Source organism: Lactuca saligna, chromosome 2, assembly GCF_052625555.1.
Source record: "Lactuca saligna cultivar CGN05327 chromosome 2, ASM5262555v1, whole genome shotgun sequence".
NCBI classification, from domain to species: Eukaryota; Viridiplantae; Streptophyta; class Magnoliopsida; order Asterales; family Asteraceae; genus Lactuca; species Lactuca saligna.
In genome coordinates, this window is record NC_136418.1 from 142,610,998 (window position 1) to 142,638,656 (window position 27,659).

Here is a 27,659-nt window from a genome sequence, read left to right on the forward strand (position 1 = left end):
TGGTATTGTGTGTGAGAGTTTTGAGCTTAAGGAGAGGGTTTTGGTAGGCATTTTAGAGTTCTTTCAAGAAGGAGAAGTAGTTGTACAAGCTCGAAACGAATTGGTGCTTCAAGATCATGCCTAATCGCCACCATCACCACCACCTCTACTACCGCCACGGAAACCGCCTATAACAACCACCACCACCACCTCTACCATCAGTGCCACAACCTTTACTACCACTACAACCTTTTCCACTGCCACTACTACCACCACCTCTTCCACCTCCATCACTACCACATCCGCCATAACCACCACCGTCACCGCCTCCAACATAACCACCAGCTCCGATGGATATGGTGGTGGTGGTGGTTGTTGCGGTGATGGTGGTGGTTAAAGGTGGTGGCGAAGGTAGAGGTGGTGGTAGAGGTTGGAGGCAGCGGTGGTGGAGGTAGTGACGGTGGATGAGGTTTTGGTGGTAGATTAGGTCTTTGGAGGTTGTGGGGGAGGTTCTTTTTTTGTTCACATTTGGTCATTTTTTTGTACATTATATACCATTCAACTTGTTGAACTGTTCACATATTACCCTTTTACCTACGCTAGCAGGTTACAAGGATAAAATGTGAATAGGTTCGACAAGTTAGATAGTATATGGCGTACAAAAAAAAAAATGAAAGTGACTGAATATAAACAAAATCAATAATTTGTTACCCTGAGACATTTTCTCTTTTTATTACTATATTATAATAACTGAATTCCATTGAACTACAACAAATAGCATGTCATTCAAAAAATAAATAAAATAAAATAAAATAAATTCAATTTCATTAAAGAGCACCATTGTAAATTAATTTAATTTGAGTATAAGTATGGTAATAAATAAAGGCTTGATAGTCTTGAAACAAAATAAATACGAATCAACTAAAAAATATTCTCTTCGTCATATACTCTCATCAATTTTGTGTTCCTGCAAAAAAAAATAATAATAAATAAATAACATAAGATCATTACACATTTATAATCAAACATTATTTATAAAAAAATAGATGGTTTAATACCTTCATCATTAGGTTGAACAATATACCCCTTCATTATGGTCTGATCTTAAGTAAACATTATTATCAATGTTAAAATCTGAAGATGGAATACCAATGGAAAATGGAGGCAGCTCGTCAAATTGGTCATACTCTTCCTCGTCCTCAACATTTTCAACCCCAAGTATACGTCGTTTTCCATGTAGGACAACGTGCCAGCTCGAATCTTTCGGGTCCTCAACAAAGAATATTTGCTTCACTTGTTTGGCTAGAATGAAGGGTTCTGTTGCATAACCCTCTGTGGAAAGGTTGACAAGTGTGAAACCGTCGTCATCAACCTTAACACCTCGCCGGTTGTCGACCCACTTACACTTGAATAAGGGCACTATAATGGAGGAATCATATTTCAATTCCCAAATTTCTTGAACAACGCCATAATATGAGTCTTTAGCTATAATTGACCTTCCTTCATGAGTCGCACTAGAGTAGTCAATCGATGTGGCTATTAACGTGACTCCACTATTCTGTACTGTACTCTTTTTATCATGTTTTTCAGTGTAAAATGTATATCTATTAATATCATAACTTTGGTATGTTGACACCGCATTTAGTGGACCATACCCCAATATTTTCACTAATGGATCAACATTGGTTGTGCCTAAACTTTCTTTCACCTTATTTTTAAACCATTGTGGAAATGTTCCCATATGCTTTTTTGCCAACCATTTTTGTGTCCTTCTATTGTGGGTTGTTCTTAAGGTTCCCATGTGCTCATTTATGTATGGAGCAACAACTGTCATGTGTTGTAAGACTGTAAAATGTGCTAGATGGAATTCATTTCGATCGGGAATAACCACTTTCAACCCACTTATACCAACCCCTTCAAGTCTACCTTCATGTCGTGATTGTGGTATTCCAATACTTGGCACCCCTTCTAGATAATTTGTACAAAATTCAATAACCTCCTCTGTAGCATATCCTTCAACAATATTGGCTTCGGGTCGATGTTGATTCCTTACATACCCCTTAAGAAAACCCATATATCTCTCTCAAATGGGTACATGTAACGTAGAAATATAGGACCACAAATCTTTATTTCTCTTATAATATGGGATACAAGGTGAACCATGATGTCAAAAAATGAAGGAGGAAAGTACATCTCAAGCTGGCAGAGAGTGATGATGATATCATTTTGCCATGAATCTAAAATCTCGGGATCAATTACTTTTAAATGAATCATGTTAAAAAATAAGCAAAGTTTTGTGATTGTGTGCCTAATATGGTCCGGTAGTATACCACGAATTGCAATGGGGATCATATGTGTAAGTAACACATGATAATCATGCGACTTCATACCACTCAATTTCAAGTCTTTCAATGATACTAACGTCTTGATGTTTGAAGAATAGTCGGATGGAACCTTCACACCATGCAAGCATTCGCAAAATGATTGTTTCTCAACTTTAGACATGGTATAACAAGTTGGTGGTAAATACACGTGTTTTTCGTCTTTCGGAATAGGAGCAAGCTTGGGTCGAATTCCCATTTTAATCATGTCCCTTCGAACCTTAATTCCATCCTTTGATCTTCCAGTAATGTTCAACAACAATCCTATCAAGCTTTCACCAACATTTTTCACTATATGCATAGGATCAATACAATGTCGAACATCTAACTTTTCCCAATATGGTAATTCCCAAAAAATTGACCTCTTTTTCCAATTATCCGGACAATTGTTTTTAACACCTTTTCCAAACACAATGTTTAGATTTTCAACCCGAGAAAACGTAGTTCTTCCGTTCATTGGTTGAGGCGCTTTACCATTTTCTGTTTTACCATCAAACAAATTTCCTTGTTTACGATATTCGTGATCCATTGGAAGCGATCTTCGATGTCCCATATACACATTTTTTTTTACAGTTTTCCAACCATAACCGGTGTGTATCATTTTCACAGATTGGACATGCCTTATTTCCTTTCGTACTATACCCTGATAAATTTGCATAAGCTGGAAAATCACTTATAGTGCAAAAAATCATGGCTCGTAGTTGGAAATGCTCCTTCTTATATGCATCATACACTTCAACGCCCAAATTCCACAATTTTTTCATGTCCTCAACTAACGGAGACAAATACACATCAATATCGTTGCCAGGTTGTTTCGGGCCTTGAATTAGCAATGACATCATGATGTATTTTCGCTTCATGCATAGCCAAGGTGGAAGATTATATATACATAGTAGCACTGGCCATACACTACGTTGACTACTCATGTTTCCGAATGGATTAATTCCATCTGAACTAAGTCTGAATCGGATATTTCTAATCTCAGCAGCAAATTCCTTAAATTCATAATCAATATTTCTCCATTGAGGAGAATCAACCACGTGTCTCATTTTTCCGTCTGTGCTACGCTTCTCGAAATGCCAACGCAACAACTTTGCATCTTTGGCGTTTGCAAATAATCGTTTTAGTCTTGGTATGATGGGAAAATACCACAATACTTTAGCAGGGGCTGCATTCCTTTTCACATTGTCGTCTTCTTCCATATGATTCTTCTGTTTATATCGCGATTTACCACATGTAATACATTTATCTAGACCAGCATACTGATCTCTATAAATCATGCAATCATTTGGACATGCATTAATTCTCTCGATTTCCAAACCCATTGGACACACCAATTTTTTCACTTGATATAATGAAACAAGTAGCTCGTTATCTTCAGGAAGCATTTCATGCAAAATCTCTAGCAAGTTTGTAAAACTTTTATCACTCCAACCATTATTCGCTTTTAAGTTAAATAATTTCAGCACAGCAGAAAGTTTGGTAAATTTTGTACACCCAACATATAACGGTTTTTCCGCATCGACAAATAGTTGTTGAAATTTTTCAAAATCTTTATTAGGAATGTCATCTTGAATATCATGCAACATGTCATCTATTTGATCATAATTATCATTGTCAAAATCGTCAGTCTCGTCGTCGTTAGTTTCGGTATCAATCAAATTATGATCAATTAATAGCTCACCATGTCGTGACCAACGAGTATACCCATTCATAAACCTATCACATATAAGGTGTTCTTCAATTAACTTTAAATCGGTAAACATTTTACAATTATGACACTTTTTACAAGGACACCAAATTTGACTCTCTCCTTTTTTTACTCGATGATCCTCAGCAGCTTTAAGGAAATATTTCAGCCTAATCAGGTATTCTTTGTCATGACGTTGTAATTCATACATCCAAGTATCACGATCCATCTATAATTCAAGAAATTTAGCTATTATCAAAATACATGCACGATAAATATACAACAAATGTGGTTGTAAGTTATCACTCCTAATCACTTTTTGAATAATTTGTCTCATATTTTAACATATATTAATAAATCAAGTATTTAAAGCTAAACCAACGATATTTCTTTAACCATATGGAAGTAACTATACCTTATAGCCGGAGAAAAGAACCTGAAGAAGATCCTTCTAAAGTTTGTTGATGGGTAACTACCCTACATGATAAAAACAAAACACGAATAAATTATAACCAAATTCAATTAACAAAACTTAGAACAAATATGCAATTTAATCTATAATAAAAAAGTTTGGGACGATATAAGATGTATTTTGCAGGATTTTTAACAGAAAATATAGCACCTAATATTTTTAGTTATAATAATAATAATAATTATTATTTATATAATGAAATTATAATTTTAACAAAATGAATAAATAATGGCTTTACATATAAAACCTGATTTCATTCATGAATGCTTAATTTACCTGCTATCTTTTTTTTAATAAACAAAAAAAAATTGTAACCGACAAGTATTAATTATCAACTAATGCATCATATTCCATGGGCATAACCCGTCACCCTTTATGTTCGTAACCTAAACCCAAGCGACCATTTTCCAGCCGGCACCTTATCTCTCCCATCTTCAATCGCCGCCCCCATCGTTGAAACACCACCGTTGTGCTCCTGCTGCCGGCGACAACGAGGACTACCGGGAATGAGCTACTGAAGACCACCGACGTAGATGTGTACGTCCGCTGCCAGCATCCCTTCGTGTCTTCTTCTACTTCTGCCTTCATCCATAGACGCGTCACGACAGCCATTGGTGCTTCTCCGACCACCTTTCTCCATCTGTTAACGTCAAAGCTTACATCCTGTGAGATTTCGCGTTGTGATCTTTTACAAGAAACCCTAAATTAAATCTTACCAGACGATCGGGATTGAAGAACGTATTGGTAACACTTGGATGTAGAAGATAGACAACAACCACGATTCAGCGTCCATGATTGACAGTGGAAGATGTTGAATCCAAATTGAGGGCAAATTGAAATCTCAGATGAAGCTTAGGAATTGGCGATGCGGGGAATGGATGGGGACGAGAGCGATTGGGGGTGGTTTTATGTGTATTGTAATAAGCGAAGGCGGCAGGTGCTATGTCAATTGTTTTTTTTTGTTTTGTTTTTTTTTTTTTTTCAATTTTGCTATGAATGGCATGCCCCTAAAAAGGTTCAGCCGATGGTAATCAAGAGATTGAAGGTGGAGGATGGAGGAGGTAACTGTTGAAATTGGTACTCCTACTGATCAAAAATAGTCTTACATACTTTATTGAAAGCTAGTTGCTATATGTATTGAGCTGAACAAAAGCTAAAAATCACGTACCAGTAAAAGTTAATCCTAATCCTCCTTTTCCGGAAGATTTATTCAATAACTAATGAAACGTGAATCAGTCAGCTGTATATTTGTAACAGTAACAATGGGATTAAAGACGGTGCTACATGGAATTGTGATCTGGAGGTTTGTTTTTTTTACGGATAGAAGAAAGCAAGATGCAGAAACAGAGTATACTTGCTTAAAACATACCTTGGAAGAAATCAAGACAAACGTGTATTCAGATGCAGATCATCACCATGTATGGTTCAGAAATCAGAATAAATACCACCTTCGATATGAAAAACTATGAACTTACGTTTTTTTTTTTTTTTTTTTTTTTTAATGAAAGATGGATTGGCAGGTGAATACGTATATATACATATATACAGGAATCTGTATAGAATAAGGTTATGGACCTACTATAAGGGTGCCTAATTTTTAGGTATTATGGTTTAAATCATGTATAAAATACAGCTGTATATGGATAAGTGCATCCCAGCGTATTTTATTCCCTTTTACTTCGATTACACCAAATAGAATACAGATGTTTTTTTTAATAAAACCGTATTTAACATTATATAATCCGAATTACTCTATAACCCGTATTCTATATGCTGTACTCTATTTATGATTCTGTAGTAGTATAATAAAAGATAGTTTATGATACTATATAAACCATAAAAGTTTCTATGTTTATTTATCTAAAAGTTACATTTTTTTTAATAATATAAATTATAGTATTAAATAATGTATTGTCAACCAATCCGTTTTGTCCTATAGCTAACATATCAAGTTGGTTGTTTTTCTTAACTCAATGAAAAATGACATCGATATTATGGTCACAATTTAGTTTGCCCAAACAGTTTGACCTCTTTTATTACTAAACAAGTTCATTACATGTTCACAGAAACAAAGATTTCTTCCTACGTACTTTTTACCCATCCTCACATTCCCCTTCATTCAATTCCATGACCGTAGCTGCCACCTTCCCCCTCAGCCACTCTTCCCCTCCCAGCCGCCTCCTCCGCCTCTCTCTGCCTCCTTTGCATTTCTTCCTCTTCCCTTCTAGCTACTTCTCCTTCTCTTTCTTTCTCATCATGCCTCCATCCTCCTCCACCTCCTCCCTCCCTTTCTCTACCAGCTTCTTCTTCCTCAGCACACGACGTGCATTCATAGATGCCATATTCTCTTTGAGCAGACAAAAGTTGATCAATTGTCGTGTTCCTGACATTAAAAGACTTCGTCAACACTTTTTTACCCAGCTTCCTGAGAATTGACGACTTTCCAGCTACATATTGAGGATGATTTTTCTTTGATGTAATCGTGAACACAATGAAAACAAAGGAGCCGTTATTGAAGGATATTTGAGCCATCGGATGATATCTTGGCACCACAAACACATCACCTTCTGCAACTCTAAACTTTTTGTTCTTGTACACTGTTTGCTTCTCTATGGTAGGACAAACCACTGTAATCATTCCTTCTCCATGCAATACAACAGCTACCTCATCACCATTTGGGTTCCAATGAGGTCCCATCATCACTCCCTTAATTTTGGAACAATAAAACACATAAAAATTATCATCTAGATTATAAAACCTCTCAACATTCTGAAAGAACCAAGTTTCCAACAACTGACCTTGGTGAGATTCACCATTACAACACCGAAATCAGTGTCTTTCAACACATCCAATTGTTTTCTCGTCACAGTTGTACTCCATCCATAGCGATTTTCAACATCATGATCCGCCTTAAGAATATTGTATGCTTTCTTATCGTTTTCAACTTCGAATAATCCATCATTCTTGGTTCCTATGAAGGCTCTGATAGCTCGAGAACCAAATTCCCACATGGATCTATTCGTTTCAGGTTGTCCTTGCACAATCAAAGATTGCTTCCCTTCTCGTAGCTCTTCTATCACTTCCTCCGGCACCTGAATTAGATATGTTTAATGGTTTTAACGCTGTTCTTAAACACAACAGAGTGAGTGAGTGATCAGTGAGTTTACACTTAGGGATGACTCAAGGACTTTGTCATCAAACCCTAGCAGTAGATCTTGAACACTGGCGTAAGCTTTGGCGAATTGTCCGTTCTGCATTATGATGTGTAAATATTATCAGTTAATGTCTGATTACGAAACTAATAAAACAAAGATAAATTCAAGAGATCCAAAGTATATATATATATATGCTTCTGTGTGTTTAATTATATATATAAAGGTTGATGTTCATACTTGTAATTGGTTATCTGAAGCTGAATAAATGGCGTAAATTTCAAGTTTCTGGGGGTCTTGGTAGTGTATGTCGTTTTGCAAGTAAAAGACAGTTTGGGGACTCAGTCTGTAGATGTCTCCCTTCTGCAACTTTACTGTTCGGAGCTTATCGTCATCTTCCTCGACATTCACCCAGTTCAGAGTTCCACTGCCTAATCATATCAACAAACTACTCTTTATTAATTCAAATAAATATATGTTACTAAATATAGAAAGTTATTTTAGTAAGATTTTAGTTTCGGTTTTATTTATTTATGTATTATCAGTACTACAAGTTATATTCTTTGACCAAGTGTTGTTTAAAATTATTTAAAAAAAATATTAAATAAAAAATAAAAAATTACATCAACTATGTAGTAAACTGAGTCGTTTGTTTTAAAAAGTATATATATTATCTCATTTGCTCATTTTTTTTTTTAAAAAAAAAAAAATTCGTGTTTAGTAAGAATATTTTTAGAACTTTTAGCTTTTAAAAAAATTGTTTAAAAATTACGAGCTTAAAATTTTATTTTAGGTAAATAAGTATATATATAACTTAAAAAGTACTTAAAATTGCTGTTAATTTTTTTTATAAGTTTGTAGCTTTTAGTTTATCTTATACTAAAGATAATTTCATATATAATTATTCAATTTTCAATTTTAATAAAAGGCCATTCTAACTTTTGGCTGAAATTTTAAATAAACTGTAATTCTTTTTTCTTAAAAGATTAAACGGTTAACTTCTTTTTTTAAACAGCGAAACTAATAATTTTAAATATTCATTAAACCTTAAAGTCTTACACTATTGTATAATATTGTTATTTATTTATTTATTTATTTTTTTGAGTCGGAGAGTTCAAATTTTAAGGTCGTGTCTATAAACACCATATATCAATCTTCAAAAAGTCACACATTTCTGGATTTGAGATATATAAAGTGGTCTGGAAATCGAGTTTAGGAACGCATATATATAATACCTGAATTAACATAGAAAACCATTTGTGAATAAAGATGAACAGGAAGGAAGAGAGAGTTAGCGTCCATGGTAATAAAATGGAGGTGGTAGCAACCCTTTTCACCATCGCTAATCTTAATGCCTGAGACTTCACCAAACTCCGACGACTCTAAAGGCCACCTCTCTTCTTTCCTCACCGTAGGTCCGTCACTCACCGGCACAGTACCGCCGTGACCACGACCAGCTAAACCTGTTGCTGCAATTGCATGCGGGAAGTGGGGAAAGAAAGGGACTAGAAAGTATGCAAAGATTACAAGTCGAAGTGAAAAAGAATTGTCCCTCATTTTCGTAAATGTTTTTTCTTGAAAGTGTGCGTGGGGTGATAATTGATAAAGGCGTTAAATAGAGGGATCAGTGTCGTGTGACGTGGCATTGGGTGTTGGACACGTCAATGGGAGGTGGTGCGAAACGGGTGCACCCTCGATTCATAGTGTTGGTCGTATTCGGGTTTTACATGCAGTGGTTACTCATTATAGGCATTTTCCAGTGTCTTTCTCTTTTTGGAATGAATCGTTTGAAATCATCGTATGGAACTTTGGTTATCAAATATTCTGAAGAAAAAAAACAACAAAACCAATATTTAAGAAGTGTTAACTGATTTCTTCATAAGGATACACAAAATGACACTTATTTTTCTCATAATTGAATACCAGGTCCGGCCTTGACATTTCGGAGACCTTATGCAAAAACTGAAATAAAGTCCCATAAAAAAATTTCTTATAAATATTATTAACTACATTTGTTACCACTAATTCAAAACCTAAAGTTGCTAAAAAAGATCTCATAAGTTTACTACCACAAAATAATGTTTTCACTCATTGGTAATCAAATAAAACTGCAAAACTGTTATAAAGAACTTTTCAAAAAAAAAAAAAAAAACAACGCATTACTATTTTCTAAACATCGGCCTTCAAGCATTTTTAGAAGAAAATTCATCTATGAGACTTTCATAATCAATATTCTTAAGAAACTCTTTCTCAATCGAAATCAATACTAAAGTGTTTAATCTCTCTTGAGACATGGTTGAACGCAAATAAGATTTTAAAATCTTTACTTTTGAAAAGCTTCTTTCCGCTGATGCAACTGTAATAGGAACAATCAATAACATTTTGTATGCTAGACAAGAAACTGGATAAGTGTTCATCATTTTTAAGAAATTTAGTATTCTGTTAGTTGTATTGTGTTCAACCGGTAAATGTTTTTATAACAACTCTAGTTCGTTGAATAAATCATCAGCATCAATGTCTGAGATATGACCATTTCACAACCTCTTTTTCAGATTTTTGCAACATGACTCTAGCTCACTAGTATTCATTGACTTCAACTTTCTGTTGTGAGTAAAAAACCAAAAATGTCTTCATATTGTTTGTATTGTTCAAACCTTCGCTCTAATGAAACAATATTTTGATCAACTATGTACACAAAAATATTGAATCCTAAATGATTCTTGAGGTAAAAGTTCCTTTACCGGCGTTGATGACCCAATGTCATTCTCATCAAATGTCTTCTTTTAACAACTCTTCTTTTATTATTTTTCTCAAGAAACACTGGACCAATATTCAAATCAGAAGCTATAGCTCTCGCACAATCCAAAACCTTCTCAAACCAATACATAAAAAAATAAAACCAACAACAGTTTCATTATTTATTAACTTTATGGAGTATTAACACGAAGAGATGACAGAAAGCAAAACACTGCAATCAAGCGACAATGATGGTAGAAAAATTAAAAGATGAAATACTAACCTTAATTTGCAGTAAGCAATCAATGAGATATTCAGAACAACAAAAGCAAAAAGACGAGAGACGAACAACACAATTACTAGGTTTTGTAAGGTTTGATTTTTTATTATTTTTTGGTGAGTTTATAAAGTATAAAAACGGTGTCTAAAATTTATTAAGAAAACAGATTTACATTTTTTTTGGATATAGTTATTTTCCTTAAATTGTTGATAAATTTTAAATTTATGATTAGATTTTGATTTTTGTTGATTTTTTTTAATAATTAAAATGCATCTAAAATTGGAACAAAATATTATTGGGCTAATTTTATTTATTGATAAAACATAAAAATAAAATTTACAAAAATACAAATACTATAACTATAAATTATCCCAAAAATCAGAGGCTCCAAAGATCGGAGGTCTACACCACCCCAAGGTCGCCACTGTTGAATACAATAAATTTTATATAAATTTGTTTAACCCGTCAACATAAAATATAACAAATGTACCAAATTCTCATGCACCAACAATCCCACTCTTAAAAAGAAATAATGATACATATGTCCTATTAAGTTTTTAGGGTTTACTCTTTTAGCAATTAAACTTATTTTGTGTCTTTATAGGAACGAACTCATTTTTGCTGGTCGATTATGTCAACATAAAATATCTTCTTTAATAAATGAAGGTTTTTTTTACCACTTGTCACACTCTCATTCATTTTACCACATGTCATTTTGAATTAATTTTTATTCCATATGTAATTTTGTGGTTTTCCTATTTTATTAAATTTCATATGATATTTAAATTTAATAATAAATGCATATCAATTTTATTAATGGACTTTCCTTATAACTTCAAAATTTTAAAATAAAATCTCATTAATTTGTTTTGATTATTTTATCTAAATGATTTGTTTAAATTTAAAAGAGAAAAAAACACTTTAATTTTAGTAATTCAATAGTTTTTTCATTTTTCTTATAAATTCAAATTTCTCAAATGTTTATACATATTTAATTGTTTTAAATACACCTATGTAATACATGTGGCTCACACCTACTAACAAATATACCAAATTCTCGAAATCGTTATTTAACCCGTCAACATAAAATATAACAAATGTGCCAAATTTTCATGCGGCAACAATTGCACTTTTAAAAAAGGAAATGTAATTTTGAATCAAACAATATTAAAATAAACTTTATAATGCTCAGATCAAACCACTGTACACAAATATTATTTAATTAATAAACATAATAAAAAAAATCAAAGTAAACCTTAAAATACAAGGGCTGGTTAGTGGTTACTTTTGGTTAAGGAGGTATGGGTTGTCAGTCATCTTTACTCTTTGTATTGTGGCTTTGTGCATCTCCATGAAAGACAAAAAGGACTTCAATTTGAATTTAAGAATTCATACTTTAAAAGATGTAACAATAATTAATATAATCAACTTTAATTTTAAATGTCACCACTAAAAAAATAATTGAATAGCTTAAATTATGTATGATTCAATAAGGACACCGTCGATCCAAAAGCCCAACATTCATTGGTGAGTGTATTTTTTTAGTAAAATTATCAAAGACATAAAAGTTTACTTCGATATGACGATTAGGCAGACAACAATTTTTGAGTGTCTAAGGGTCCCACATGGTCAAAATTTTCTTATGACTATTCATATTGACGGTTTTGGCCAGCATATGTTGCCATTGGAGTATCGTGTCATCCCCAAGTATCGCTTTATGATCCATTTATTTCCGGCTGACGAGACTTGTCCTGTTTGTAACAAGGCATGCTTGGACTCATTTGGGGAGCATGCGGTTCATTTTAAAGAGCTCCCGGGTTTCAAGTACCGACATGATCTGGTTAAGGATGTTCTTTTCGACATATTTAGGTGTGCTGAGGTTTCTGACAAGAAAGAGGCACATGTGAACTTTCTGACCGATCCATTGGAAAGAAGATCAACACTTAGATCAGTTGATGTTTTAATATTTGGATGGGCTGGAGGAAAGCATGCATGCATCGATCTAACAAGGATTTTCCCTATCGTGGGCTTGGGGAGTGGGGTTTTCACTGTAGGGCAAACTGTTTTAAAAGTTACATCAAGCAAAAGTGGCAAAACATGAGAAAGCGGGCATGTAAAATCAACACACGTTTATACCATTTGCATTTGATACTTTCAGTTTCCTTGTTCCAGAAGTTGTAGAGCTAAGTTCAACGGGTCATGCATAGTAATGTTATGACCCCAAGATCTATAGATATTGTTTTTAAAAGAATTAGGTTTGTCATCCAAAATGGGTTGTGGCATAGCTTGTTGCTCGTTTACCCGCTACGTCTATGTAAAATTTTGTTCTTTATTTAACTTATATAAAAATTAAATTTGAAGACAATTACCATGGAAGCATGGAACATGCTTAAGAATGTATTGTTGGGTTTTAGCCATAAGAACTTTCCTATGTGCGCATGCAAAACCCTAATGCTTGGATCTAGGCTTTCTATCAAACATGCTTTTGAATCCAAGACTTCTAATGGCTAAGTAGGTTAAACAACAACATTAATACAGATCTAGAATCATACCTTTGAATCCCTTTTTGATCTTGTTTGTCTTGGAGCTTCTAGAGTCACAATTGTCACTCCTCTAATGGCTTACAAACACCAATAGCAAGCAAGATGATTTAGGAGAGAGGAGAGGGGATGGAATTCGGCCAGAGGTTCCTTTCTTTAGGTTCTGAAAGCTTGTACACGAATTCCACACCCCAAGGGCCTATTTATACCTTTAGACTCCTTAAGGGTTTCACCCTAAACCCTAATTGGATAATCTTCACTTAAGGCTATCCAAATCCATTCCATAGATATCCTTATGGACTATTTTGAGCTATCCTAAAGCTCTTAGAAACCGTCCAAAGTCCATCCTAATGGATTTATAGTCCAAAGTCTAACTATCAAACAATTGACAGTTTATACCCACTTATTTAATTAATCTCTTTAAGTCACCAAATTAATACCAATTAATTTATGACTTATATTAATCAAATAGCTAAATATTATTCCTTATAATATTTACTCTCTCTTAACAAATCATCCTTCAAGTTGCTATGGTGAAGGCAACCCAAAAGGACCATGCACCACCGAATATAGTTATAGCCTTAGACACTATTCCAACAGTCTCCCACTTGGATAAGTCTAGTAACTATACAAGTATAATACGGTTTGCAATCGTAGCTCTCAAAGACGCTGTCAACTCTGATCTAATCAATCTTGTCCTTTAGATAAGGGATCGTACAGTCCTCTGTTAGATATCATGCTGACAATCCTATGGAATGGTTAGTCTAGCATTTAGATTTCTCGATCTTCGATTTATTTGACATAGAACTTAATCGAACACATCAATTCAGTTCTGACCGGGCCCGGCACATAAGTCAAATCAAATCATCGAGTGGCCAAGATATCTCTTCTACCCTCTTAGGATAAAATTTAGAGATAAACTTCGACTTATATGCATTTACTTATTCATTAACCAACTCTACACAACAATGCGTTTTATAACATCAAGTTACTGATGCGTTTTCGCATTATCAATGCACAATCAATTAACAAATAATAAACCATATATCTAGGTTTTAAGACCATATGATATTATCGTCTTGCGATCACCTTTTATATCGTATTCCATAAGGTGATTCCAGCAAGCGCGGGTTTCTTCCAATGCTCAAAACCAGTTCGTAAGCACTCATGAACGTTGCAGCAACTCTTGCTATGTCTAACACCATTTAGACACTCTACACACCAATTCACGACAATCTTCATTCATATCTACTCCCAACATATGAACGATTGTGGACCATTTAAATAATTCGATTATTCCTAATAAACTCAATTATTCTGGAAGTCAAAACATGCAAAGTGAAACAATAGTTAAACAACTAACATGTGATAGTAACTTTACTCATAAATAAAACTTCTTTATTTAATCATCAAATGTTAATTACATTTATCTATTATACGTTTCTAATACAATCTAATCTATACTAATATCATCCTTCAGCCTAATACTCCTAGCATGCTGCAAGTGCTTAACCCTACTCAGTCCCTTCGTAAGCGGATCTGCTGGGTTATCTTCTGATGATATCCTCTTCACTACGAGTTGTCCTTCTTCTACACGATGTCTAATGAAGTGATATTTTCTGTCGATATGTCGAGATCTACCATGATCCCTTGGTTCCTTGGTCAAGGCAACCGCACCTTCGTTATCACAGAAAATCTCCATGGGCTCCTTTATGGCCGGTACAACTTCAAGATCACCGATGAAGTTCTTCAGCCATATTGCCTCCTTCGACGCTTCGCTTGCTGCGATGTACTCTGATTCGCACGTTGAATCAGCTACGGTTTCCTGCTTGGAACTTTTCCATGTCACTGCTCCTCCATTTAGGGTAAAAACCCAGCCCGACTGCGAACGATAGTTGTCCCTGTCGGTTTGAAAGCTGGCGTCACTATACCCTCGCACCTTCAAGTCATCACTCCCTCCAAGGACTAAGAACCATTCTTTTGTTCTCCGAAGGTACTTAAGGATGTTCTTCACCGCAATCCAATGTGCTTTGCCAGGGTTCCCTTGATATCTGCTAACCATGCTCAAAGCGATGGCTACATCAGGGCGAGTACAAGTCATAGCGTACATGATTGAACCAACTGCGGAAGCGTATGGTACTCGGCTCATTTCTGCTATCTCGGCTTCGGTACTCGGACTTTGAGTCTTACTCAACTTGGCATTTCCTTGTATCGGTAGTTCTCCCTTCTTTGAGTTTTCCATACTAAAACGTTTTAGTACCTTCTCCAAGTAAGTATTCTGACTAAGTCCAATTAGTCTCTTACTTCTATCTCTTACTATCCTTATTCCCAAAATGTAAGAAGCCTCTCCGAGGTCCTTCATAGCGAAGCACTTCCCGAGCCAGGACTTAACCTCCTGCAGAGTCGGGATGTCGTTTCCTATGAGTAATATGTCATCGACATATAGAACGAGGAAGCTTACTACACTCCCACTGGCTTTGACATATACACAAGATTCGTCTTCGCTTCGTACAAATCCAAACTCTTTGACTTTCTCATCGAAGCAAAGATTCCATCTGCGAGACGCTTGCTTAAGTCCATAAATGGACTTCTCAAGCTTACACACTCTATTCGGATGTTTCGGATCCACAAACCCCTCTGGCTGAGCCATGTAAACATCCTCAGCCAACTTTCCGTTAAGGAAAGCGGTCTTGACATCCATTTGCCAAATCTCATAATCATGAAATGCGGCAATTGCTAGCATCACTCTAATAGATTTAATCTTCGCAACTGGTGAGAAGGTCTCATCATAGTCAACTCCAGGAGTTTGAGTAAAGCCCTTCGCAACCAATCGCGCTTTGTATGTGTGTACGTTCCCATCCACGTCGGTCTTCTTCTTGAAGATCCACTTGCACCCTACGGTCTTACGTTCGGGCACGTAATCAACCAAATTCCAAACTTGGTTATCGTACATGGATTGGATCTCGTTATCCATCGCCTCTTTCCATTTCGCAGACTCCGGGCCTGCCATGGCTTCCTTATAGCTATTAGGTTCATCAAGATTTACTAGTGTACAATCACTAATATACATGTCCCCTTCGGTAGTAATATGAAAGCCATAAAACTGGGGTTGAACTCTAACTCTATCGGAACGTCTAAGAGGTAAGGATTCGTCAATCGGTTCAACCGGAGTTTCCTCCTCGGGTTGAACGCCAGCGGTAGAGGTTCCTTCATCTATCGATTCTTGAATCTCTTCAAGTTCGATTTGCCTCCCACTGTCTCCTTGGCTTATGAGTTCTCGCTCTCGGAAAACTCCTCTCCTCGCAACAAAGATAACATTATCTTTCGGTCTATAGAAGAGATATCCAAAGGAAGTTTGCGGGTAGCCGATGAAAATACATCGCTCACTTCGAGGTTCAAGCTTGTCGTGAGTATCTCGTCTTACGAAAGCCTCGCAACCCCAAACCTTGATATGTTCCAACGAGGGAACTTTCCCCGTCCACATCTCGTGAGGTGTTTTGGCAACCTTCTTGGTAGGGACTCGGTTAAGGATATGGGCGGCAGTCTCTAAGGCATACCCCCAAAAGAAGATAGGTAGTGAAGCACGACTCATCATAGAGCGAACCATATCCAATAAGGTTCGATTACGCCTTTCTGCCACACCATTCAATTGTGGTGTCCTAGGAGGCGTCAATTGCGAAACTATTCCACACTCCTTGAGATAATCGTGGAATTCAAGACTTAGGTACTCTCCTCCTCGATCGGATCGAAGCATCTTGATTTTCCTGCCCAATTGATTCTCCACTTCATTCTTGAACTCTTTGAACTTTTCAAAGGTTTCTGACTTTTGCTTGATTAAATAGATATACCCATATCTACTATAATCATCGGTAAAGGTCACATAGAAGCGGTTCCCATCCTTCGTGGTTGATCTAAAAGGTCCACATACATCGGTATGTATTAGGTCTAATAGTCCCTCACCCCTTTCACAAGTACTCGTGAAGGGTGACTTAGTCATCTTTCCAAGTAAACAAGATTCGCATGTGTCATCTTCCCTAAGGTCGAATGACTCCAACACTCCATCCTTTTGGAGTTGGGCTATGCGTTTCTTGTTGACATGTCCAAGACGACAATGCCACAAGGATGCTTTATCCATACTAGTGGAAGAATCAATATTCAAAACATCATTTCCTAAGTTATCAACAATCATAACAGTTTCATATATTCCATTACATGGTATAGCTTCAAAATAAAAGACACCATTTAGATAAGCCAAAATAGAACCATTCTCATTATTAAAAGAAAATCTAAAACCTTGTCTATATAAACCATGAAATGAAATGATGTTTCTAGCCATTTCTGGCGAATAGCAACAATTGTTCAAATCTAAAACTAAACTATTCTTAAGCACCAAAGAATACACTCCAATCTTGGTCACAGGCGACGATCTTCTGTTCCCCATGATTAGATTGATCCTTCCTTGCTCCACATCCCTACTTCCTTTTAGTCCCTGCACATTAGAACAAATGTGATAACCACAACCGGTGTCAAGAACCCAAGAAATAGCATGATTAGAATCGTTAGATTTTATTGCATATATACCTGCGAAAGATGGCTTGATCTTTCCTTCCTTGATGGCTTGCAGGTAGTCCGGGCAGCTTCGCTTCCAATGTCCTATCTTGTGGCAGTGGTGGCACTCTGCCTCCTTCGGGTTAGAGCAGGGCTTAGAGGGATCAACTTTTGTCCCACTAGAAGAGGAACCATCTCGGGCTTTCACCTTTCGATAGTTATTTGAAGAAGCTTTCCTCTTCTTTCCCTTCCCTTGACCAATTGCCAAGACAGGAGCAGCAGACGGATTGGGAGTTGGTGCAACAGACTTGTCCTTGAAATTGCTCTCAGCAACCCTCAATAGACCTTGGAGCTTACTTAGAGTGACCTCCTCTTTGTTCATGTGGTAGGTCATTCTAAATTGATTATACATCGGAGGCAAAGAGTGAAGCACCATGTCGATCGCCAAGTCTTCGCCGAAGTCAACGTTTAACTTGCGAAGGCGGTCGACATACCTTTGCATCTTTTGCAAGTGCACGGTAAGAGATTCTCCATGACCCATCTTAGCGGAAATCATGTTGGTGAAGATCTCGTAACGCTCTTGTCTCGCGTTTTGGTGGTACCTCTCCAACAAGTCTTGATGCATCTCGTATGGATACATGTCCTCGTAGGACTTTTGGAATTCGGAGTTCATGGTGGCGATCATGATGCAATGTACTTTCGTCGCATCTCGCTCATGGGTTTCAAAGGCGGTGATTTCAGCGGGAGTAGCAATTTCGGGGTTGATTTTCTCGAGCTTCTCGTCGAGGACATACTCTTTATCCTCATAGCGAGCAATGGTGCGAATGTATCTTATCCATTCGCCAAAGTTCGTTCCATCGAAGGTGACCTTTTGGCAAAGGCTCATCAACGTGAAAGAACTAGCAGCAGCGTTGTTTGCGTTTGACATCTATAGAAAGGACAAAGATAGATTAGAACAAGAATCCCTAATTATCACCCAATAAGAAAAATTAGGGCTAGGATCCAACAATAACATTTACATACTAGAAAAGGGATGCCGTAATCCAACATGCAAATAAATTGAAGGTAAGTGAATGACGATTCACTAATTCTCCATCACAAAACTTAAACTTTTGGTCCTAAGTGTTTTGAGAATTCCTAGGTTCGGATGAGATTCATTGAACTATTCAATGGCATGTTTAAATCTCGATATGCCCCTCTTGTTTGTGACTGGGATGCCGAGGATCACAAAGCGGGTGTGAATTACCATGCAAATTTACATGGTGCCTTCATTGTTACGATCACCTATTCGATGTGCCGGTAAACCACACACGCTCCATCAAACTATGATAAACAATGAATCACCCTTCGCCACTTTCGCTTAGAACCAATTAGTGTGCCGGTAAACCACACACGCTCCACTAACATCTTAGCAAGGTGCAAAGTGTAATTTCATGGAATTGCATCAATTCAGTTTTCCTAAAGTAACTAAGATTGGGAAATTTGAAAAAGATTTAGTTACTTCGTATTTCTTATTATACTTTTAATGAGAGGATGAGGTTGCCCTATCCTACCCGTTCGGCTAACGACCCTCCACCAATCAAGCAAGCGGTGGGTGTGAGTGTACACCCATTAAGCGCCATTTTATAGGCCGCAACCTTATACCCACCTTATAGATCGGCTTCGTGAATGAGGCCTACTAGCGGTAAGACTAGCATTTAGTTATACATATATATTATTCTAATAATGTCATATAAGTATAGGGTTGTATTTTAAACTTTTCAAAATCTAGGGTTTGAAATTTAAGTTGTCTAAATTAAAGCTTTTAATCACAAATTTAAATTTCAAAACTATAGGGTAGGTTTTAAACATTTAAAAAAACATGGATGATCAAATAACAAATAATTTCAATTAACAATTAATATCTTAATTATCTTTATTTGATTTATCTTTGATTTCTTTGAGGATAATTACCAAAAAATAATTAAAACAATTAATTAATTATCATATAAAGAAACTAAATATTTAATTAGTTGATAATTACCTTTAACTAGATCAATATAACACTTATATTTATCAAAAAAACGGATTCATATTGATCTAATTAGTTTATGGTAAGTTTGGATAAGATAAACACAAAGAAATCCCGAATCTGGCCTTTCCTGACGCTTGGACTCGCCGAGTACACAAATGGACTCGCCGAGTCAGGCCTACTCGCCGAGTCCACTTTGGAACTCGCCGAGTCAGTGACTCAAAACCAAAAAATCGAATTTTTGCAGGTTTGTTTCAGTTATACAAGCAACAATTTGTAGAAAACCAATCTAGGCTCTGATACCACTGTTGGGTTTTAGCCATAAGAACTTTCCTATGTGCGCATGCAAAACCCTAATGCTTGGATCTAGGCTTTCTATCAAACATGCTTTTGAATCCAAGACTTCTAATGGCTAATTAGGTTAAACAACAACATTAATACAGATCTAGAATCATACCTTTGAATCCCTTGTTGATCTTGTTTGTCTTGGAGCTTCTAGAGTCACAATTGTCACTCCTCTAATGGCTTACAAACACCAATAGCAAGCAAGATGATTTAGGAGAGAGGAGAGGGGATGGAATTTGGCCAGAGGTTCCTTTCTTTAGGTTCTGAAAGCTTGTACACGAATTCCACACCCCAAGGGCCTATTTATACCTTTAGACTCCTTAAGGGTTTCACCCTAAACCCTAATTGGATAATCTTCACTTAAGGCTATCCAAATCCATTCCATAGATATCCTTATGGACTATTTTGAGCTATCCTAAAGCTCTTAGAAACCGTCCAAAGTCCATCCTAATGGATTTATAGTCCAAAGTCTAACTATCAAACAATTGACAGTTTATACCCTCTTATTTAATTAATCTCTTTAAGTCACCAAATTAATACCAATTAATTTATGACTTATATTAATCAAATAGCTAAATATTATTCCTTATAATATTTACTCTCTCTTAACAAATCATCCTTCAAGTTGCTATGGTGAAGGCAACCCAAAAGGACCATGCACCACCGAATATAGTTATAGCCTTAGACACTATTCCAACATGTATAAGGAAAGAATGTTATTGTATCAAAATAAATTTGGTCATTTAACCGATTTAGTGACTAAAGTTCTTCTTTTTTTTACAAAATTGTCTTTAAAGTAAGAAATTATATGTCAATTACACCATTATACATCGAATAATGGGAACAATTAGTTCCATTCCTGATGTGACATTTAAATAAATTAGACAAAAAGGTTTTGAAAGTCGCATAAGTAATCCACCTCACATTAATTAAAGTAAAGAAGTTACTCTCATTTCTGTTCCCCTCTCAGTGACCAGGAACGAAACAAAAAAATCTAGGGTGTAATCTTGTTTCTCCGATCGAACTCAAGAAGCAGCCAAGCATCCAACAATGTCAAGTGGAGCTAACTTCCAAGGTGTTTTTCTCTAAAATCCCTTCTCATATAATCATGGTATCAAATTCACATTCATTAATCATGATTTTGCTAAAATGACATACTTTGATTGTATCACCTTTCTCGAACATTTCTTGCAAAAGAGTATAAATAAGTTATTCTAGTGAAATGCTAGATAAGCCCTTTTTATTCGGGATTACTCCTATTGCAAATGATGGAGACTATGTTTGTTTCATTTTTATGCTTATGGATCTGATGATATAATTCCCCCCTATGTGGACAATGTTGGTGTAGGAATAGAGGATTGGTATGGTTCTGAGATAGAAGAAGATAGTGAGGATTCATGTATTCATAATGGGGAATATGAAAAAGAAATTGATAACCTTAGAGATGAGGAGTTACACTTTAATGAGAATTATTGGATCTATATGTCCAAGAATCATTATGGAGTGATATTGCTAATAATATATGATCCTATAGGGTCACACCTTTATCAAGTTGGCATATTTGTATATTTATTATTACTATGATTATTAATAAATAATATCGATTCTTGTATTTTAATTAGGCTATAATTATTGTTTTGTGAAAATAATAATTATAAGAGAGTATTACAAGTTTATTATTTCATATGGTATGAATTAATAAGTCATGCATAACATTTTGGACTAGTTGGATTCTTTTGTCTTTTACCCAAAAACAAAATTTATATTTTATAAACTTGTAGTTTATAAAAAATAAAGAATCTTACTTTTTACCCATTCCAAGAATAGTCTTTTACCCATTCCAAGAGACTAGGGAGAGAAAATAACTTGGTTTATTTGGAGTTGTGATTTAAGTGTTAATTAGAGTTCATTATCGTATGTGTTAGGCGGAGGCTAGATCGATGATTCGTGTGCGAGATCTATTTGCTTACTTACTAGGTGAGTCTTCTTGAGTATACTTACCTTGAGTGGTAATTTTGTGTGACCGGAGGGTCTTGTGTGCTTATATTTAGTATTGTGATATCCTGCATTATGTCTTTATGATTTATGTTGTGTATTATGCTGAGCTTTACTGAGTTAGGACCTGAGGGTCCACCCAAGTTGTGGGACCGAAGGGTTCCACTGAGACACATCGACCAGAGGGTCTTACTTGAGATTTAGCCATGAGAGGCTAATGAGTGATGTGTGGTATTTTGGCGAACTCACTAAGCTTCGTGCTTACCGTGTTATATTTTATGTGTTTCAGGTACTTCTCAGGATCACGGGAAGGCGTCGACTTGATTGTACACACGAGACAGAGTTATGTTTTGAGGATCCTGGAATATGTTTAAACAATTTTATGAGCATGTGTTTTTGAGAAATTGACATTTTTGGAGAATTGTGAATTGTGTTTATGAGAATTATGTGATTTAAAATGAAAAATTTGTTTGAAAAGTTACGGTGTTACAAGTTGCTATCAGAGCCTTGGGTTGAGGGATTCGGATGTACCTTCGGGTGTGTCTGGACTCAAACTGAGGATTTGAGAAAAAATTTCAAAAGAAATGATTTTTCCAAAAACGAGAAAGAGTTTTAAAGAGAAAAACGAGTTGGAGCATTGTGTACAATAAGCAAGAGTCGAACGGTGATTTCCCAAAATACCCTTACTTATTTGTGTTATGAGATAATTATGAGATGTTAGGGATGCATGCTAGAGGATAGGCGAGGTAATTCATATTTTGGGCTAGAGGTACCTGATTTGTGATGCCTTAGCCTAGGAACTGCTGCTATCTGTTATTTCCCTTGGACGAAATTACAAAAATGGTCCCTGTGGTTTACCAAAAGTTACAAAGTTAGTCGTTGCTAATTTTTTTTGATGCAAATGGTCCTTGTGGTTTGCAAAATTTGCAAAGTTGGCCCTTTTTACTAACACCGTTAGTATATAACCGTTAGGGATTGAATCTGTAAGGGCATTTTTGTCTTTTTAAATATTAAGGGACTAAATTCGTGATATTTGATAAACCATAATGACCATTTTTGAAGTTTGTTTGGAAAAAAAATTAATTGACTGAAAGAAGGAGAGAAGGCTCGAACTTAAGAGCTTCACCCCCTAAAATGACAACAGCCTTAACCATTTAAGCTGGAGGCTCACATGTTATAACTTCCTAAAACTAACTTATACAATAACAAAATCGTTAATACATAAATAATAAATAAATTATTAAAAACATTTTTATTACATATATTATTTTTAAATAAAACAAAATTTATTTTAGTCGTATTATAAAAAAAATAGTTTTTACAAAAAATTTATATGTATTTTTTATGTATTTATTTAACACAAAATATATTTTTTTATATCTTTAAAAAATACGTTTCCTATAAAAATATGTTTTTGTAAAATATATTTTTTTATGTCTTTGAAATAATAATAATTAACACTACTCACGACATAAAAAAACATATAAATTCTTTTGGGTGGCTAGTTCTAAAATATGTATTTTATCTTATTTAAAATACATATTTTATCTTATTTAAAATACGTATTTCATCTTTTTTAAATACATATAATCGAAAAACAGTTTTCAAAAAACTGACTGGACCAATCGGTTTTCTGAAAACCGTTTTTCGGTTATATATATTTAAAAAAACTTATTCGGTTATATATATTATTTAAAATACGTATTTCATCTTAATCGTAAGTTCTAAATCGTATGGTTAAAATGAAGATGAAAATAAATAGTTGTATAGCTTTTTGAAATAACGATAATTAATAGTATACTTGACATTAAAAAAATACCGTATAAATTATTTAAAATACATAACAAAATCGTTGTTAAGTTGTTTTTAATACATATAACTGAAAAAACGGTTTTAGAACTAGCGACCCAAAATAATTTATATATTTTTTATGTCATGATTAGTATTAATTATTATTATTTCAAAGACATAAAAAATATATTTTACGAAAACATATTTTTTTATACGAAAACGTATTTTTTAAAGATATAAAAAATATATATTTTTTATGTTAAATAAATATATAAAAATACATATAAATTGTTTGTAACAAACTATATTTTTATAATACGACTAAAATAATTTTTTTAATTTAAAAAAAATACGTAAAAAAAATGTTTTTACTAATTTATTTATTATTTATGTATTAACGTTTTCGTTATTATATAATTTGGTTTTAGGAAGTTATAACCAAGTTAACTTCCAGGTCAAATGGTTAAGTCCCATTGTCATTTTAAGATGGTGAAGGTCTCGTTCGAGCCTTCCCCCTTTCCTTCAGTCAGTTAATTTTTTTTTCCAAACAAACTTCAAAAATGGTCCCTGTGGTTTATCAAATATCACGAATTTAGTCCCTTTATACTTAAAAATACAAAAATGCCTTTACAGATTCAGTGCATAACGGTTATATACTAACGGTGTTAGTAAAAAGGGCCAACTTTGCAAGTTTTGCAAACCACAAGGACCATTTGCATAAAAAAAATTAGCAGAGACTAACTTTGTGACTTTTGGTAAACTACAGGGACCATTTTTGTAATTTTGTCTTTCCCTTGAGTATATGCTGAGTAGGAGTATCTAGCAGGAATCACTTAAAAAGAGTTCTGAGTCGAGGGATAATCTAGGAGAGATACCTAGATGAGCATATGGGGGGTCTACTGAGAGAGTAGTTTGTTATTCATGAGAGATAAAGTACATGTGAGTTGGGATCCTAGGAGGAGGACTTGGGGTGACTACATGTTGATGTGGAAGGTAGTATTAGACCCGTACTATTGAAAACAACGGATCTGTATGCAACCCAAGTAAGTATCCTTAGGGTACTAAGGAGCATGTAGGGACGGGAAATCGAGTGTGAGTATGCTCGAGTGAGTCTCTGATGATTTTTGTGTAGTGTTTTAGAGATATCATGGTGGGTACATGCCACAACCTCGAGGGCGGTAGTGCCAGTGACGAGGAGATCCGCATGATCACTCATGAGGAGGTGGCCATAGCTATCCAAGATATGATACCGGAGATGTTTAGGTCTATTAGGACCACACTGATTGAGACATTCGATGAGCAGTATGATATTGTTACTAAGGCTGTTACTGCTGCAACCACCGCAGCTGTAGTCGCTGCTAGGCCATGGGAGGTGACTCGTTGTTGTTCTGGGAGTTCAGCAACACAAAACCACTAGAGTGTGATGGGACTTAGGATCCGATTGCTGTTATTATATGGATATCTGACATTGAGCGGTGTTTTTATACGTGTTCATGCCCCGAGCACTTGAGAGTTTGGTTTGCGCTAAACTAGCTTCGCTTGGGAGCGAAGGACTGGTGGAAGTTTGTGATAGCCAACTTTACTTTTGCAGATCATGTTGCAGTGATTTGGGAGAGATTTACAGAATTTTTCCGAAACGAGTATGTTCCCCCGGTAGAGAGGGAGCGGTTAGCCCAGGAGTTTCTGTCTCTCAAGCAGAAGAGAGAAACTGTAACTGAGATTTCGAGGATGTTCCATGAGAGGGTATTGTTTTGCCCTGAGCACGTGTCTATTAAGCATGCATGAGTGAGTCGATATCTGAGCATACTGAGGAGGGATAAATGGGAGTTCGTGGTGAAATCTTCATATCGGACATTGGCTGAGCTTCAGACCAATGCCAGGACGAAGGAGATTGAGCTAGAGTTGTAGACCAGAGAAGAGGAGGAATCCAAGGGTAGAGACAGGAGACTGATACAATCATAGCCGGCGACGAAGCAGGCAAAGCCTGCTGATGCGAGAGTTGGGGGCCACAAGGGCCGCACTTGTGTCAAGTGTGGCAAGAGTCACGAGGGATCATGTCGAGCAGGGATTTGCTACAAATATGGCAAAGAGGGGCATATGGCGAAGGATTTTCCCAAGGGGTTTGCAATTTGCTTTCACTACAACCAGACCGGCCATCAGAAGGTCGAGTGCCCTCAACTCATTCAGGGATCAGCCTAGGGTTCCACTACTATTGCTTTACGTGTTACTGATAGTCGGTTGGTGAAGGCCGAGGCTCCGAGGGCTTGTGAGAGAGCTTTTCACCTGACAACAGAGGAGGTCCGCACAACACATGATACTGTGGCTAGTACGTATTTCCTTACTTATATTATTTTGAGATTTGTTGTGATTATTTTGTGTTGTATATAGGTACTTTTTGATGGGTTTTAGCCATAAGAACTTTCCTATGTGCGCATGCAAAACCCTATTGCTCGGATCTAGGCTTTCTAATTAAACATGCTTTGAATCCAAGACTTCTAATAGCTAATTAGGTTAAATAACAATGATGAAACAGATCTAGAATCATACCTTTGAGTTCCTTGTTGATCTTGTTTGTCTTGGAGCTTCTAGAGTCACAAATGTCACTCCTCTAATGGCTTACAAACACCAATAGCAAGCAAGATGATTTAGGAGAGAGGAGAGGGGAGGAATTCGGCCAGAGGTTCCTTGCTTTAGGTTGTTTGTAGAATTCCCTCACCCCTAGGGTCTATTTATATTTGTAGACTCCTTAAGGATTACAGCTTTAACCCTAATTGGATAACTTAGACTTTAAGTTGATCCATATCCTTTCCTTGATAACCCTATGGACGATTTTGGCTTATCCAAGCCCTAGAAATCGTCCATCCTATCTAGGATAAGGATTTATAGTATAAAGTTTAACTATCAAACAATTGACAGTTTATACCCTCTTATTTAATTAATCTCTTTAAGTCACCAAATTAATACCAATTAATTTATGACTTATATTAATTAAATAACCATATATTATTCCTTATAATATTTACTCTCTCTTAACAAATCATCCTTCAAGTTGCTATGGTGAAGGCAACCCAAAAGGACCATGCACCACCGAATATAGTTATAGCCTTAGACACTATTCCAACAGTCTCCCACTTGGATAAGTCTAGTAACTATACAAGTATAATACGGTTTGCAATCGTAGCTCTCAAAGACGCTGTCAACTCTGATCTAATCAATCTTGTCCTTTAGATAAGGGATCGTACAGTCCTCTGTTAGATATCATGCTGACAATCCTATGGAATGGTTAGTCATGCATTTAAATTTCTCGATCTCCGATTTATTCGACATAGAACTTAATCAAACACATCAATTTAGTTCTGACCGGGCCCGGCACATAAGTCAAATCAAATCATCGAGTGGCCAAGATATCTCTTCTACCCTCTTAGGATAAAATTTACAGATAAACTTCGACTTATATGCATTTACTTATTCATTAACCAACAATACACAACAATGCGTTTTATAACATCAAGTTACTGATGCGTTTTCGCATTATCAATGCACAATCAATTAACAAATAATAAACCATATATCTAGGTTTTAAGACTATATGATATTATCGTCTTGCGATCACCATTTATATCATATTCCATAAGGTGATTCCAGCAAGCGCGGGTTTATTCCAATGCTCAAAACCAGTTCATAAGCACTCATGAACGTTGCAGCAACCCTTGCTATGTCTAACACCATTTAGACATTC

General features: G+C 35.7%; 2 protein-coding genes across 2 annotated transcripts; both read right to left on the reverse strand.

The window, feature by feature from the left end:
• Positions 1-919: 919 nt before the first annotated feature.
• LOC145030183 (uncharacterized) lies at positions 920-4,279 on the reverse strand. Its single transcript, XM_078978590.1, has 5 exons — positions 3,003-4,279; positions 2,310-2,899; positions 2,131-2,216; positions 1,064-2,038; positions 920-946 (listed from the first exon to the last, which is right to left on the reverse strand). The coding sequence occupies exons 1-5, from the start codon at positions 4,277-4,279 to the stop codon at positions 920-922; spliced, it is 2,955 nt and encodes a 984-aa protein (XP_078834716.1).
• Positions 4,280-6,460: 2,181 nt separating this feature from the next.
• Positions 6,461-9,243, reverse strand: LOC145029161 (vicilin-like seed storage protein At2g18540). The gene is made up of 5 exons (XM_078977765.1): positions 8,910-9,243; positions 7,915-8,105; positions 7,690-7,773; positions 7,321-7,614; positions 6,461-7,228 (listed from the first exon to the last, which is right to left on the reverse strand). The coding sequence occupies exons 1-5, from the start codon at positions 9,229-9,231 to the stop codon at positions 6,638-6,640; spliced, it is 1,482 nt and encodes a 493-aa protein (XP_078833891.1). The 5' UTR covers positions 9,232-9,243; the 3' UTR covers positions 6,461-6,637.
• Between the last annotated feature and the right edge of the window lie 18,416 nt (positions 9,244-27,659).

Coding starts and splice junctions, on each gene's coding strand:
- LOC145030183 (XM_078978590.1), bottom strand. CDS start 4,279: ATGGATCGTGATACTTGGATGTATGAATTACAACGTCATGACAAAGAA. Junction 2,217..2,309: donor GATCCCCATTGCAATTCGTG/GTATACTACCGG, acceptor CCGAGATTTTAG/ATTCATGGCAAAATGATATC. Junction 2,039..2,130: donor TTGACATCATGGTTCACCTT/GTATCCCATATT, acceptor GGTTTTCTTAAG/GGGTATGTAAGGAATCAACA.
- LOC145029161 (XM_078977765.1), bottom strand. CDS start 9,231: ATGAGGGACAATTCTTTTTCACTTCGACTTGTAATCTTTGCATACTTT. Junction 7,615..7,689: donor TCCTTGAGTCATCCCTAAGT/GTAAACTCACTG, acceptor TATCTAATTCAG/GTGCCGGAGGAAGTGATAGA. Junction 7,229..7,320: donor TAATGGTGAATCTCACCAAG/GTCAGTTGTTGG, acceptor TCCAAAATTAAG/GGAGTGATGATGGGACCTCA.